The sequence below is a fragment of the Dermacentor andersoni genome, chromosome 10 (genome assembly GCF_023375885.2).
Source record: "Dermacentor andersoni chromosome 10, qqDerAnde1_hic_scaffold, whole genome shotgun sequence".
Lineage (NCBI taxonomy): Eukaryota > Metazoa > Arthropoda > Arachnida > Ixodida > Ixodidae > Dermacentor > Dermacentor andersoni.
In genome coordinates this window covers 99,194,499-99,209,285 of record NC_092823.1, presented here as the reverse complement: position 1 = coordinate 99,209,285, position 14,787 = coordinate 99,194,499, and the positions used below count along the sequence as shown (strand labels likewise).

At 46.5% G+C, this 14,787-nt stretch overlaps 1 protein-coding gene across 2 annotated transcripts in view; it reads left to right on the top strand.

Annotated features, from left to right (window-relative positions):
- The window catches only part of Ino80 (chromatin-remodeling ATPase INO80), an 87,948-nt gene that overhangs the window by 8,262 nt on the left and 64,899 nt on the right, over nucleotides 1–14,787 (top strand). For both annotated transcript variants that reach the window (XM_050191748.2, XM_050191746.3), the window contains exons 4-12: nucleotides 2,264–2,319; nucleotides 5,414–5,620; nucleotides 6,306–6,359; nucleotides 7,714–7,962; nucleotides 9,635–9,779; nucleotides 11,420–11,487; nucleotides 12,357–12,429; nucleotides 13,627–13,727; nucleotides 14,280–14,393. In XM_050191748.2, coding sequence (XP_050047705.1) covers nucleotides 2,264–2,319; nucleotides 5,414–5,620; nucleotides 6,306–6,359; nucleotides 7,714–7,962; nucleotides 9,635–9,779; nucleotides 11,420–11,487; nucleotides 12,357–12,429; nucleotides 13,627–13,727; nucleotides 14,280–14,393 — 1,067 coding nt within the window. The remainder of the gene's footprint in view (nucleotides 1–2,263; nucleotides 2,320–5,413; nucleotides 5,621–6,305; nucleotides 6,360–7,713; nucleotides 7,963–9,634; nucleotides 9,780–11,419; nucleotides 11,488–12,356; nucleotides 12,430–13,626; nucleotides 13,728–14,279; nucleotides 14,394–14,787) is intronic.

Sequence of the window (14,787 nt, the reverse complement as noted above, 5' to 3'; positions counted from 1 at the left end):
ATGATTGTCACTGTCACTGCTGCTTTGCAGCAGTATCTAATTGCAAAATGTTCGGTTGTTGCAATACAGTTCTGTATCTTCCTCGGTTTAACTCTTCTTCACAAGATGGTGCCACCAACTCGACTTTCTCCAGTAACCCAGTATTCCGTAAACTGCAATATCTTTATATTCAAGCTAGAACTCTCTGTCGTGCATTATTTGAACTTTCTGGATTTGAAATCTTTGTAAAACAGTGGGCCCGAAAATTAAATCAACAAGACCGCCTGCAGGAGTCACTTCTAATGAGAAACGAGTAGAAAGGGGGTTAACCGAGGGGCCCAAATTTTATTAGTCATATCATAAGAAGCCAACAAACACTGACACCTAGCACAACATGGGGGAAATTACTTGTGCTTAATAAATGAAATAAAGAAACGATAAATTAATGGCAACTAAAGTGGATGAAAAAACAACTTGCCGCAGGTGGGAACCGAACCCACAACCTTCGCATTTCGCGTGCGATGCTCTACCAATTGAGCTACCGCGGCGCTGTTTCCCCATCCACTTTCTTGGGTATTTATGTGTCCTAGTAGAACCCTGGGAGTGTTAGCCAGCGCCACCACTCAGACCTTGGCGGCGGACGTGGAACGTCCTTTTTGCCGCAGGCGTCATGAGAACGTGATCCTTTTGGGTGAAGGCAACTGGTCAATAAACCCACACATGCTACCTGAAGGCATCAATGTAGCCAGATTCGAGACCCTCGTTAGGTAATAAACGAGAAGAAAGGGGGTTAACCGAGGGGCCCGATTTTTATTAGTCATATCATAAGTACCCACAGCTTCGCGAAATGCGAAGGTTGTGTGTTCGGTTCCCACCTGCGGCAAGTTATTTTTTCATCCACTTTAATTTCCATTCATTTATCATTTCTTTATTTTCATTTATTAAGCACAAGTAATTTCCCCTATGTTGTCCTTGGTGTCAGTGTTTGTTGGCTTCTTCTAATGAGAAAAAAACACTTGTATACCATATTTACCCTGCACCTTTTTCCAAGAAAATGGGTTTGAAAATTGCATGCACGTCATAACCGAATACGAAGCCAAAACTGCGTTGGCAACAGCCTGTCATCAGAACTGTTAGACGCACTGTGATTGCCATCGCAGGATGGCAACAGTGCATGTTTTTGTGAACATTGCTGTGGAATCATTGCATGCTCAATTACCATCTTGAGAGGTATTCCTGATTAGTCACTTTTGTAGGTACCATCAGTATCGCGAGATTTCGTATGACTCGGCACCGAATGCATCGGTGTGTATACAGCCAAGCTCGCTATCTGTGCACAGTTCCAGAAATGCTGTTGGCCGCTTATTTTGACAAATACAGTGCAGAATCGTGAACGATCTTGTGAAAGTGGTAGTATGTATTTCTTTAAAAGTGATTGCTCGAGAATACCGCCCCCGTGTGTTTTGTATTGGTGACCGATGAAGTGCTAATGGTGACGACGAGGCGCCGCTTTCATTATGAAAGCTCATTAAAAAAATTACAATTTCTTTCTGGGAAGATAAATTCTGCACATGATGTTTTTTTCTGCTACTATATATTACTAATAGATAGCATGCCATGTTTTTCTTTCAAAAATTGAGGGTGAATTACATTCAAGTGCACTTTTATTTTCTTTGTTTAAACCTAGTGAAAATTGGGTGCGCGTTAGAATTGGGTAAATATGTTGCTTAGATAGATGCGTGTGTTAAATAATTCCAGGTAGTCGAAATTAACCCTGTAAGTTGATCAGCACGTACAAACAAAGGACACAACACAGTAGCGCAAACATATGAACAGGGCAACTATTGCTGCTCACATCCAACAATGCCAGGTTATATATGCGAGGAATAATTCCTTGATGACACATGCTGAGGGATCAAAGTTTGATTTATTAACCCTGCGTGGCTACTGAGTGAATCGCTCGTTCCAGACTCTGGCATGCAGTCCGGACTCACGGGTGCAGTCTCTCGAATCAAAGCACATATGAGCGATCGTGTTTGCATATGCTGGTGCCACACTTTGAAAGATTAAAACAAAGGGGAAAAGGAAAGACGATTGCACTTGTGTCCCAATGCTGCCAAATGACTTTGTTGTGGGGTGTAAGCACCACATAAAAAAAAATGTTGTCTAAAACAGAAACGTACGCCCTAGTTGAAACAGCAGCGCTAGTGATTTCAGAAGCCGTGCTTGTCTGTTCTGGAAAAATAAAACTCTGTTTCTCTTCTTCATCTTCTTTCACTTGCAGCCAAGCTGAAGCGGATAAAGGTGGAGCCCGACTATGACGACGACTCATTCAACCAGGTGAGCATGGTTGTTAGAGCCACGAGCGTACATTTTTGTGCAAATTTATATATACCCCAGTGCCATAGGGCATTACGGAGGGGTGTTACAATAAATCAAGGATCATTACAGTGTGCGTTCAAACAGATAATGCATGTTAAAAAGAAACAGGAAAAACAGCAGTACGTCGAACTCATTGTTGACCTAAAACAAAACTCTGTGCATAGGGAACATTAAAGTATGCTAAAAGAAAGTAAGGCATAAAATATGGCCACAAACATCGTAGTGGTGTCATGAAGAAAAGCAACAAAAGAATCCTAGTGGGGAACATCGAAAAAGATGTTTTCATTTTGCTAAAAATTAATTGAAAAATTGTTTGATTTGTTAAAGATTTATTTAGACTCAGAGCACATACAATTCATGTTCCCCTGGGGTATTGCGAGAAAGAGGGTGAGCGGCCCAAGAACTTAGTAGGTGCAAGAATGGGTTGCACTGTAATTCGATGGTTCAGGTGTGGGAAGGTGCGAAGAGGGCCACGGAACAGTGGTGGCGGTGCACTGCAAAAATCTATGTAAAAGCTCTTCAGTGGTCAGTGACATAGCCAGGAATGTGCAGTAGAACCTTGTTGATGCAATCCCATCGGGTACGATTTCCCAGGGCCAATGTTCGCGATCGAGAACACAAAAAAGGACCCAATACAGTTACGCTTGCTTTTGTTACCAGTTTACACGTTCCTGGAAAACACGATCTTTTGGCACCACCATTCGGTACATTGCCAGACTGCGATCGTACGGTACCTTTTCGGGCCACTAGGTCCCATGTAAACAAAGGCGCAAGCCCTGCGCAATCGAGAACAGTAGCCGCCCACCGCAGCAGCTTCCCCACAATACTCACTGCCCTCGCATGCTGCATTCATGGCTATTGCTGCCAACTCTATTGTGGTAAGCATATTCACTTATCTGTTTTACAGCGCATGGGGTGTACTGCTGTTGGAAGCCTACTGTGGGCCTTTAATAGGCGATAATCACCCCCCCCTCCCTTCTCTGTTGCAAACGGCGCGAGGTGGCGGCGTTGCATTCCGGCGTTGCCCACCAGCTTGATTTCCTTTAGGTTTCCCATTGTCTTAAAACACTGTGCAATAGGAAAACAACAATGTGCATCTCGAGTCGCTCGGGCCCCACCTAAAGCCCCTAAGTGAAATAAAAGTAGCGCCATCTCCTCTCTCCCCCTCCTGCGCCGGGTTCACTCTCTCTTCTTTTGACCGTGGTGCTGAACTAGCAGACGCTTTCTGAAGACACTCTCCGCGCGTCTCTCTTCAACGCTAAGTGGCGAGAACACGAAACGTGAAGCTAAATCAGCAGTCGACACTCTTTCTCAGCATCGCATATCGCTTTCAAGATTGCTTTCCATGCAATGCCGCCGCCACCCGAGTACGTTTGGTCACAGTTCATGACGGTTCGATGGGGATGAATGAGGAGCTAATCGGTGATAATGGCTTATAATGATCGGAGCGTGATCAGTGCACCTGTTTGCCTACGTACCATCTGCGCTTCATAATGTACTACAATACACTCAAGAGGTGCTGTTCGCATACATTCAGGCCAAGCATGTATGTATGATGAGTCGACAAAATGAATGTATGATTGAGTCGACAAAAAGCGTGTGCGTTTGAAGACGACTTGATTGAAGTCGGGCACGAAAGTTGCAAATAAACGCAGCGTGGACATGCAGCACTTAGTATACCGAAAAACTAACGAAGCCGCATACAAGTGGCAGCATATGAGATTAGTGATGAGCGAACAATCACTCGCTTAGCTCCCAGAGCAGGGTCCATTGCGTTGGGTTGAAATCAGCTCGGCTGATCCTTTGAAGCCAGACCTTCCTCTGTGCCACATATCGCTTGGCAGATGGAATACGGAACAGTTGCTTGCCGTCCCTTTCACTTGTGCTGCACCTAAAGGCACAGCAACATGGCATAGCGAACACGGAACTACGCTACAAAAGCACAAAGGAGGTGCGAAACGTGGAGCCTGCATACGCCGCGCATAACGTTTGGCACCGCGATGGCGGCGGAAGCAAAAAAACAAGCAAGAAAAAAGTGCGCCGGAGCATGCGACGTAGTTTGGCCAAAGGGAGGGCTGAGCGTTGACGGAAAGCACAGGGGAGGAGGACAGCGGCAATCTTCAAAGGATGCCGCTACGCTTGTTCTTTATTTACGGGCTTTAGCCCCACCAGCTCGACGCGCGTCAGCTTCTGGTGCCACATCGATTCTGCGCCTCGAGCAGCGCTAACGTAAGCTTGCTGTAGCCACAAAAATGACAGCACAGGCCTTGGCCTTTGATCGGCTCGACACACGTCTCGTTCTGCAGCAGTTTGTGCGACGCTACATATTACACAGAAGTCAACTACAGTTGAGTCTGCAAATAGACTTCAGATCGTACATTTTCCCGGTTAGTATGTTTTCGCTCCTGTTTTCTTTTTTCCCGGAATATGTGAACGAGGTTCTACTGTATATTCTCTGGCTACGCTGCTGATCAAGGGCACAATGTAAGAAAAAAATTGCGGATTTCAGCAACTCCTTCAACTTTGACCTTGTTTATTGGGACACCAGCTGACTGTTAAACTGGCACCGCAGTCTTCTGAACAAGTTCTTTACACACGACTGTGTCTTTGAGTGCTACAGCATTACCTGCTGTGGCCTCTCAAATATGTACACAGATGATGCCACCCTTGCAGACTGTGTGAGGCAGAAAACCTCGCACATATTGCCAAGTGCCCAAGCCGCGCAATAGCCCAATACTTACTTACAATAGTCCTTACTGCATTAACGGTTGTGTGCGACCAGCCGTTACCAGTTGGTTCTTGAACATGGAAACCAAGTTGTGTTGCAAAGTTGATGCAAAGCGCACATGAAGTAACAACACGAAGACGCACAAGATGATGCGTAAGCCAACAACCGTTTGTGAATCAGGTATGGCTGCAGCATGAATGTTGGCATGTACAATTGTGCGTACAATGCCTGAATAGGTTACAGACCTTTCCAGGGATGTTTGGGCATGGTGGGTATCCCCTGTCTGTGTGCACACACTGTCGTGACAACTTGCTATTCCCGCAGGACAATTCGGAAGGGGAAGCTGCGAGCCTGGACGACTCGCGCCGTAGCCCGGACAGCATGTGTGGCGATGGGCCGGGTCCCAACAACATGGCCGGCGGGGGGTCGCGACCCCACGGTCGCAAGAAGAGCGCCGCGGCCCATGAAGCCTCCATGAACCTCAAGCGGCGGCGGCTCTGGGTGGCCCTGGCCAAGAAGGAGATTGCGAGGGTGAGTTCCCGCCTGAATGCTGCAGCTTACAGGTGTAAGCGTCTGGCCACGCATCAAATCCAGTTGATGTCATCTACTCGAACGAGTCAGTGATTTAGCCAGAACAGTCATGTAGACCCGGTGCGCTTAAATGCCAGCTGCAACAAAACTTAACTTTGGCTAAATTGGCTTAAATGAGTAGCATGTAACTAGTGGAGCAACCTAGGCAAAGCGGCAGGGCTGGTAATTGCGTAATTTTCATATAAGCGGCATAGACTTGAGTAGACAGCACGTGAACCTGCTGGTGGTTGGCATATGTGACTCAAATCCCAGTGCATCTTAAATCTCGGCACACCGCGGGTGGGGCCTCCTAATCTCGGGAGGTCATTCCAAGTATCTAAGCATTCTGGGTCGCTTGTCACTTACCAGCGAGTGGTAAAGATGCCATTTCTTTTAGCTTCATTATCAGAAATGCCTACTTTTGCGAGCCGTTTGTGGCGCATCCACTCGTATTTCAAACAGAAAAATTTTTCGCAGAGACTGTTGAGTACCTGCACTACCTGATACTGCGCTTATTTACGGGGCTCAAAATTTTTTTGCCAGGTGGCCTTTATGCAGCATTCCAAACCGCTGGATTTATTACTTTCTACTTCTTTTTTTACGTGACTTGACCTTGGTCTTATGCTCACCCTCCTTTTGTTTTCAGGGGCAGAAACAGAAGGTGAACGCCCACAAGGAGATGTTGACAAATGCGAAGAAGGTCAGTGTTCCTTGCCTCACCAGAGGCACCATCACGAAACCCTGTGTTAAACTTTTTCTGTGGTTATGATGGTCAATCTTTGGCCATCTTAGCCCTTTTGTAATGAACGGGCTCATGTCAGAGTCCTAGCCATTAGTACCTGGTCCTATCCTGAAGGAAATACAATCCGCATATCGTTAGCTGCTACGAGGAAAGTATTGGAGAACATGGACCAATCCTGAAAGCGATGCAGTCTAACACAGCATCTCAAAGATTGCGAGAAACTGACACGCTCTTGCTTTCGTGAACAATTTGTTCATGCGCAACATCACACGCGCGAAGTGCAGTGCAGCCTGTGGCCGAATGGAAAGTGGCATGTGAGAGCACATGCTCTTGCTGGTGCTATGTAACATGATGCACATGCCATTTGGCTCAAGGAATTGGTTGGCATTGGCACAAGAGAAGTGTGTGTGCTATCATGGCCTAATAGTTAGACTTGGACTGATCTTAAATCCCACCATTGGGCGAAATTTTTTGTTTTATTTATTTTTTTATTATTGAAGAGTCTTTAAAAGAGGTCTTTGACTGGAACCTATCATAAATTTCGTAATGTGCCTGGGATTAAACAGCAATAGTCAACACTTAATGCCACCTCTGCATGACACAGACCTACGTACCGCTAAGAAATGTGAACTCATTATCACTGAGGTTTACAGACGGAGTGCTGTTGCGCGTGTTGCTCTACTTTAGTAATGCGAAAAGCCTGCAAAATTACACTGCTGTCTTTCTAGTTTTCTTTTATCAGTTAGTAATTAGGATGCCAAAGAAAGCGGAAGTGTGCATGGATCAGGAGTGATGCCGTTGACGCTTTTGCTTGCAGTCACCGGGTTGACGGAGTCAAAGAGCCGCTGGGCTTTCACTGCACTAAGAATTTACGGGCTAGTATGAGGATATCGCTAACAACATGCTCAATGTTGGTGGTCAGCATATGCGACTTAAATGTCAGCACGTCCTAATTCTCGGCACACCGCGGAGGGGGCCTGTACTCTCGGGAGGTCATTCCAAGTAGCCACGTGGTCTGGATCATGCATCACTTCCTTCGAGTGGTAAAGATGACGTTTCTTTCAGCTTTGTTATCAGAAATGTCAGAAATATCAGAAAGAAAGCTTAGTATAAGTTTACCCACTTGCACGGGGCACAGAGCGACAACAGCGCACCGCGGCATTACACTGAAGACAAATCTCGAGCACTGCTCATGTAGACATTCGTTTAGCTGCCCGTCTGGGGTGGCTAGGTCGTGTGAAAGGTGGTACTTAACAGTCATTGACTCGGTGGTTCGCTGAGCCTGCGTCTTTCCTTCCTTCGATCGCTGCAGCTTGCGGTGGCGTGCCAGCGGGAGGTGAGGCGCTCGGCCCTTGGTTCCCAGAAGACGGGTCGGGACGTGGCGGGGGGCCGGGCCCGGAGGCTGGCGCGCGAGATGGCCCTCTACTGGAAGCGCTACGAGAAGGTCGAGAAGGAGCACCGCAAGCGGGCCGAGCGCGAGGCGCAGGAGCAGCTGCGCATGGACATCGAGCTGCGCGAGGCCAAGCGGCAGCAGAGGAAGCTCAACTTCCTCATCACCCAGGTGGGTCGAAGTGCCGTGGAGTTTCGTTTAAAAAGATCACTACGCCGTGTACCCTGGTGGTAGTGTCTACGTGAACTGCAAGCATGGCTGTTCAGTCACGGATGAAAACGGAAGTTAAGCTGCCAAGGGATGGAAATGTGGTGCGTGCATTGGCTGTAGCAACGGCACGAGAATGGTCGGAATAGGGACTGACCAGGTTGCAGGCGAGTGCTACGTGTGTGTCTGAAGCAATGCGCTGACAAGCCTTGTTGGCCACTTGTGAAGTACAAGTGTGCCGAATTCGATACTTAACACTGCCAATTATGCAGATGTTTAGGCAGTCCGCGCCGAGTCCGAATTGTTGGTTGGCAGCTGTACTAACCATCATTCCCAGGCTGGCTGAACGGCCATGCTATTGCACCTCCTGTAGGCACCAGCGCCAGAGTTCTCGTTAGTAATTTGCATAGGAAAATCGTGGTTCGTACATTCTCTATATGGGGCCATACTTCGCAAAAAGCTCTTTTTTGTACAACTCCATTAATTTTTTTTTCAGCTATCCTCACTGGATTTGTGCTGGCCAGATCGGTGATGCATGTATGGGTGAGCAAATGGCGAAGGGCAAAACGAATTTCTATGAAATATGACTCCCCGATTTTTTTAATGCCGGCCACCGGTGCCACTTCATAAGGTTTCCTACAAAAATTGTAATGGGGAACCTCGGCACTCCATTTGTTCAGCCACCATAGCAATAATGGTTGGAACTTTCATTTGTCTGACCTTTCTACTCCTGGCTTCAAATGTGCTTGCGGTGCTGCTTATTGCACTTTATCTGCCTGAATTTCCAGGCACTCAAAGCTTTAGTGTACACAGCAGAGCAGTTAGGCTCTGCACACCTTAGTGACCATCGTTGAGTGTTGCATTTATAATGCCATGTGTTCTTGAAAATTATGAAGTTGTCATGTCGCAAAAGCGTTTAAAGCCAGAAAGCTCAAGTTTAGGCAAATCCGTGTCCTTGTCATCAGCCTATATTGGTGTCCACTGTAGGACAAAGGCTTCTCCCTGTGATCTCCAGTTACCCCTCCGACTTGCGCTAGCCATTTCGAACTCGTGCCTGCAAATTTCCTAACTTTATCACACCAGCTAATGCCCTGCTGTCCTCGACTATTAGTTCAGCAGGCGTATGCCTGCCGGGACCAAAGGCAGAGTCCGAATTATCCCATTTTCCAAAATAACGAGAGTTGAATTAACGAGGTTTTCTGTAAATAGAACCACAAGAATGTCTGAAACCACATCAAGGAAGATTAGACAAATCTATGTTCTAAACATCATTCCCATGGTAGCAGAATGGCTGTAGTACCGTAGTTCTCCATAGTAAAGTTGGCAGGAAATTCCATGCCACTGATAATACTGATATGTCAGTCGGTCCAATATGCTCTGTGGGTTTGTTCAACGCCGCAGTTGAGTGCGGGCTAGTTGAAACGTATTGTAGGGATTATCGTTACTGCTGCAAAGTTATAACTATAGTACGGCTATGCAAACATGTATAGGTGAAAGCATTTTTTAACAAATCTGTCAAAGAAATTTTTGGGTTCCAAGACTGCTTGGGAGGCCTCCGCTATGGCATCTGTCACAGCCCTTGTGTTGCTTTGGGTTTGCTGAACTCAATCATTCAATCAATGCTGATTTACCCCAGACGGAGCTGTACGCGCACTTTATGAGCCGCAAGATATCGGGCGGCGGACCGGATCTCCGTCAGGATGAGATCCTTCAGAACCTGGATGAGTCGGCATCGGGCTCGCGGTCCAGCTCACTCCTCGATGCAGAGGATGATGATTATGGTGAGTTCCGACGGCTGGCCTTGTCAGCGTGATGCCCCAGGGACGCTCAGTGCTTTTTTTTTTGCTGACTGAAGAAGTTTCAGATAAATGTCGGGGGCATGGAGTTTTTTTATGCTGTCACCCAGATATTGTGGTAGTGTCTACATTGTTATCTAGGCACTGCAACATCATTTTATCTGCTAAATATTGTGCCCGAACAACCCAGGTTCCTTGTCTGGTCTTCAGGTGAATGCAAAAAAAAGTGAAAATTGATGCGGGCAACCAAAAATTATTTGCTTTACCAATTACAAATAAAAGCAGACAACAAAGAGAGGCCTACCCTTTATCATTTTGCTCACCCAGTGACAACCTGTGCTGCTTCCAATCAAAAGGCAGTTTACGTTCACGTTGCCTCTCCACGACAACCCTCAGCCTCGTTTTTGGATGGGCGTCATTACTATAGTTACAATAGCCACGAAGCGTCACACATGTTAGCACAGTATTGGCAAAGATGTCCTGTTGCAGAACGGGGAAGAAGTGAAAAAAAATCACTACAGTAGACTTCGGTCAATTTGACACTGGCTAATTCGATCCTTACTGAAGGTCCCTGCCGGTGCCCATACATTTCTATGAGCCCAAACTTCCGTTATTTCAACCTCAAAATTGGCCTTCGCTGGATAATTAGAATTTGAATGGGCAGCATGGCCGCAATATATCCGCATTATGCAGGGAAACATACGCAATCTATTGTGGGGTAATGTATCAAGAATGGAAAGGGGCCACTTTCACGGGACGATGAATGCAGTTCTTAATTATACAGATGTGCATGCTCTATCTCCAGTCACAGTATGAGCACCTAGCTGCATAATAAGCATACTGGCAGCCATTCAGCGCTGTTTCTGTTGTTGCTATGGTGATTTGAGCCGTCATTTTGCCCGGCAGGCGTGTCTCATGTATGAGTCCGTTAACGGGGTCTAGTACGTGCTCCTTAATTATGTGCATGCAAGCGTCATGCACCGAGAAGCGGAGAAGACCCATCTGTGTTTTGGAGAAGCTAGCGAAAAGGGATGCGGTAAAATGAAAAAAAGAAAGAACCCCCCTCCCAGAAAGTCAAGGGGACGTGTAAAGGCAACAAAAGAGCAGTCATTTATCTAAAACTATGAAGGCCTGCCAGTAAACTTATGAGGCATCTCGGTGCTCATACTATGACCAGAGAAAGCGCATGTGCCTGTGTAAATTAAGGAACACGTGCTGTGCCCCGACAACCCACAGCCTCATTCACGTTCCCTGCTTGCTATGCTTCACTACCTAACTTGCAGCAAAGCTAACTTTAGAGGCAATACTGCCAAGTGAATGAACGCCGTGTCCTGGTGCTTTTTTTTTTTCTGCCTTTTGTTTAACTCAACCGGGCGGATAATGCTGTTTCATCGTTCCCGTCACGATCGAATTAATGGAAGTCGACTGTATGCGCTGATGATTGCTGCTGGCACTGCCTTTGCACAAGCACATAGTAGAACGTGGTTGTCGCAGCTGTAGTTCTGTTTTCTGCAGATATCATAAGCGTCGCAAGATGGCGCCACCAGTGCTGCCGTGTCGCTTTCGATACACATCGCCCGACTCCCTGACCCTTCCACACCCGTGTCATGTCTTGCCTCTTGCAGATAAAGAAGCTGTGAAGGCACAAGCTTTGAGGAACGCAGAGGAGGCATACAGGGCACACCAGGCCAAGGTAAGCACCTCAGTCGTCACAAGTGTGGGTCGCTGCTTGCTTTAATGCAGTTAGCATTATTAGGCTACTTCGCACATTTTTCGGGGGCTGTCTGTCTGTCTGTTGTTGTCTGTCTGTTGTGAGTGTGTGTAACCGCTTTCTTGCCGACTTTGGTCACTCGGTAGTGCTCAGTGCTGAGGGAACCATGTTCGAAACCAACCGTCCGGCCAATTTTGGTCACGAGTATGTGACATTAGGCATGTGCAGCTCTTAAATGAACTGGGTCAGTGGGTATATGCTTCCGGGTACGTGCCGCTCGCCGACCACCACAAAAAAAAAGTTCTTTAAAATTTATGCGGTACTGGGTGGAATCAAACCCAGCTTGTGTATATCGAGGCAATCCAGTGTGAATATATATTTATGCAAGCATCGCGCACATACTACTTCATGTCGGCACCGCTAGATGGCAGGACGTGTCTAGTGGGAAGCGTGTGATAGGAGCCCAGCTCTACACACGCCTCATACGTGGCGCAGGAGAATATGCATCTGAATCTCCCATATGCTTACCTTAGGATAGTATAAAACTAAAATATACATAATCAAGCTGTCACTATTGCTACTGAAGTACTAAAGTGCCAAACAGACGACACAAGAAGAGACATGGACGAGCGCTTTGTGTCGTCTGTTTGGCGCTTTAGTACTTCAGTAGCGTGCACCAACTAGCCCAACGAAAAGTTCTGCTGTCACTGTTGCCCAAGGAAAGGCCATCCCAACATGGGTGTCTTGTGATGCCAACTCTTGGTGTGACCGCAGCTTTTAACCTGGGGATTACTGTTGAAACAACAAGTTGATTTGTCTACTTCTTTTGACACTGTTCCACTGTGCTGCAGACCGAAGGGTTTGACGCGGAAGTCAAGTGTTTGAAGAGTCCGACCAAGAAGGGAGCATCGTCGCAGAATGATTGTGAGTTTTGTGTTTCCCTAGTTTTTTTTCTTTCAAGCTTTCTTTAAGTCCTGTAGCTTAATACTGGAGCAGTGATGCTCGAGCAAAACTTTTTTTTTCCTGCACTGCCCTAAATTTCACTCGTGGCAGCCGACGCTGCTGGAGCCACTAAGTAGTGCGCTCGTAGAAGGCTCATTCTGCACATTTCGCAGCGCAGTTGTTTATTGATCTGAGGCGCTTTCTATGCAATAACTGCTTCATATATTACAACTACAACATTTGTAAGTAAAGTTACATCTAATCACGTATTATTTGAGCGCCTTCGTGCTCCCAGTATGCACGACACTGTGTTTTCATCACGAGTGCAAAGGGTGCACCGTGGTCACCAGTTGCAGAAACGTGTTGCTGTGCTCGTTCGGTAATATATAAATTCACATTTCCAATGCCTTCCACGTTATAAATGTGTCATACAGTGGATTCTCCTTAAACAGAGCCTCAAGGGACCAGGGAAAGTGGTCCCGTTTATCCGGAGCTCTTATTTACTGAGAGACAAAGCTGAATACAAATGCGCGAATACAAAGCCAACCAACCATGAGGATAGTGTTCCTTTAAGAGGCTGTTTCGTTTAAGCGATTTCCATTTATAGAAATTCCACTGTACTTTGCAGTATAAATAGTATGAGTCTTAAGTTTACATACAATTACACGATGCATACCTACATTTTTATTCCATCTGTGGCACAATAATGGCTAAAAATGCAATGCTGTTTCAAGCTGTTTTCCTTTTCTTAGCTATAGGAGTAGTGAGGTTGACATGCTAACAGTGAAGTAAGGAATTTGAACCCACATTCAAGGAAAAATGTAGATTGGTATTCGAATCTGAAAATAATTCTTAATGTAGCACCTAGAAAGTATGCAAGAAAATATTAAAGAAATTACCATGTGATGCTGTTTACAAATGTCGGTAAATGAAAGCCTAGGCAGGTATGGAGTGGCGAGTGAACTTTGAAAACGCTGCTGTGCGTTGCTGGCAATTGCAGTGAGTAGAACAGGCAAACATGGTGCAACCTATGGCTCATAAAAGAACATTCATTTGCATGTTTGGAAAATTAGTCTACGGCTGCGACCAGCTTGCACATTATGTCCAGCCAAGTATAGCTGCTTTGTTTGATGAGTTTTTGTGGGAGGAAAAAAAGCTGGTCAACTGCTTCGTTTCCAGTGAACGAGGACTTCAGAGTGACAGCCGATCCGAACCTGGCGACGGAAGACCTCTGCCAGCCGCACATGTTCGAAGGAAAGCTGAAGAGTTATCAAATGAAGGTACGATAGGGTAAAAAAAAAAAGAAGAAAAAAAACTGCGCTAAAAACATAGTTCATTTCCTATTTGTCAACACTTTGGCACGTGGATTTTGTTGATGTGGCATTGCACTCTGCAGCGAAACCATCTTTGCGGAAACATTGGCTGCAAACTGCTGTATGCACTGCACTCGTGTGAGAGCTGCACCCTCAACTTGGCAGCTAAGAATGAAAGAAAAATGTTATAAGAACAGCATGCAGGTCTAATGCAGTGTGAGAACTGACGTTATGTAAAGCATTTTGCAGGTAGCTGGCTATCCAGCGCCATTTCGGGTTCTTAGAAGAGTTACCAGATGGTCCAGTGTGTTCGTGTAAAGTAACTTGACTGGGGTGAACGATGGGGAGGGGTGGGTGAGGATGGCACATTCTCGGTGTGCCACCCAGTGCCGAAGTTGTCTGTTATCTGTGCTGTGCTAAAAACGTTTAGACAGCCGTGTCGTAGATGGGTTCTGTTGGATTTGTTCTTTGTGAAACCACTTGCCAAGTGCACGGACGTTTCTTGGCTTGCGCACCCAGGGCATGAACTGGCTCTACAGCCTCTACGACAAGGGCATCAACGGGATCCTCGCCGACGAGATGGGCCTCGGCAAAACTGTGCAGACCATCGCCTTCCTGGCCGCGCTGGCCGAGGTTCGTTCTCGTTCAGTTGTTCTCGCGCATTTTCAGCGTTTTAGCGTTTTCACGGGGGGCGCTTCAGTCCCTCTTTACGCTGTGGAAGCTTCTCACTACTGCAAGGTACTATGTGTAGAAAACGTGTGGACACGTTGAGAACGGCTTGTTAGGTAGTTTTCATAACGAAGCTGGAAAGAAAAATAAACAGAGAATGCTGCCATTACTGCTTGCCGGCACTGACGTACGACTCAGATTGCGTGACTTGTCACTATGACTTGTGAAATTAGGCATTGCCCGCGGCATACTGAAAAATCTTGGAGGCGGCATGCCGGGACTTGTGTCATAACCAATTTCTGCCATGCGCATGTGTCATCTGCTTAGATGCTGTTTAGAGACTGCTAACGAAAAAAAA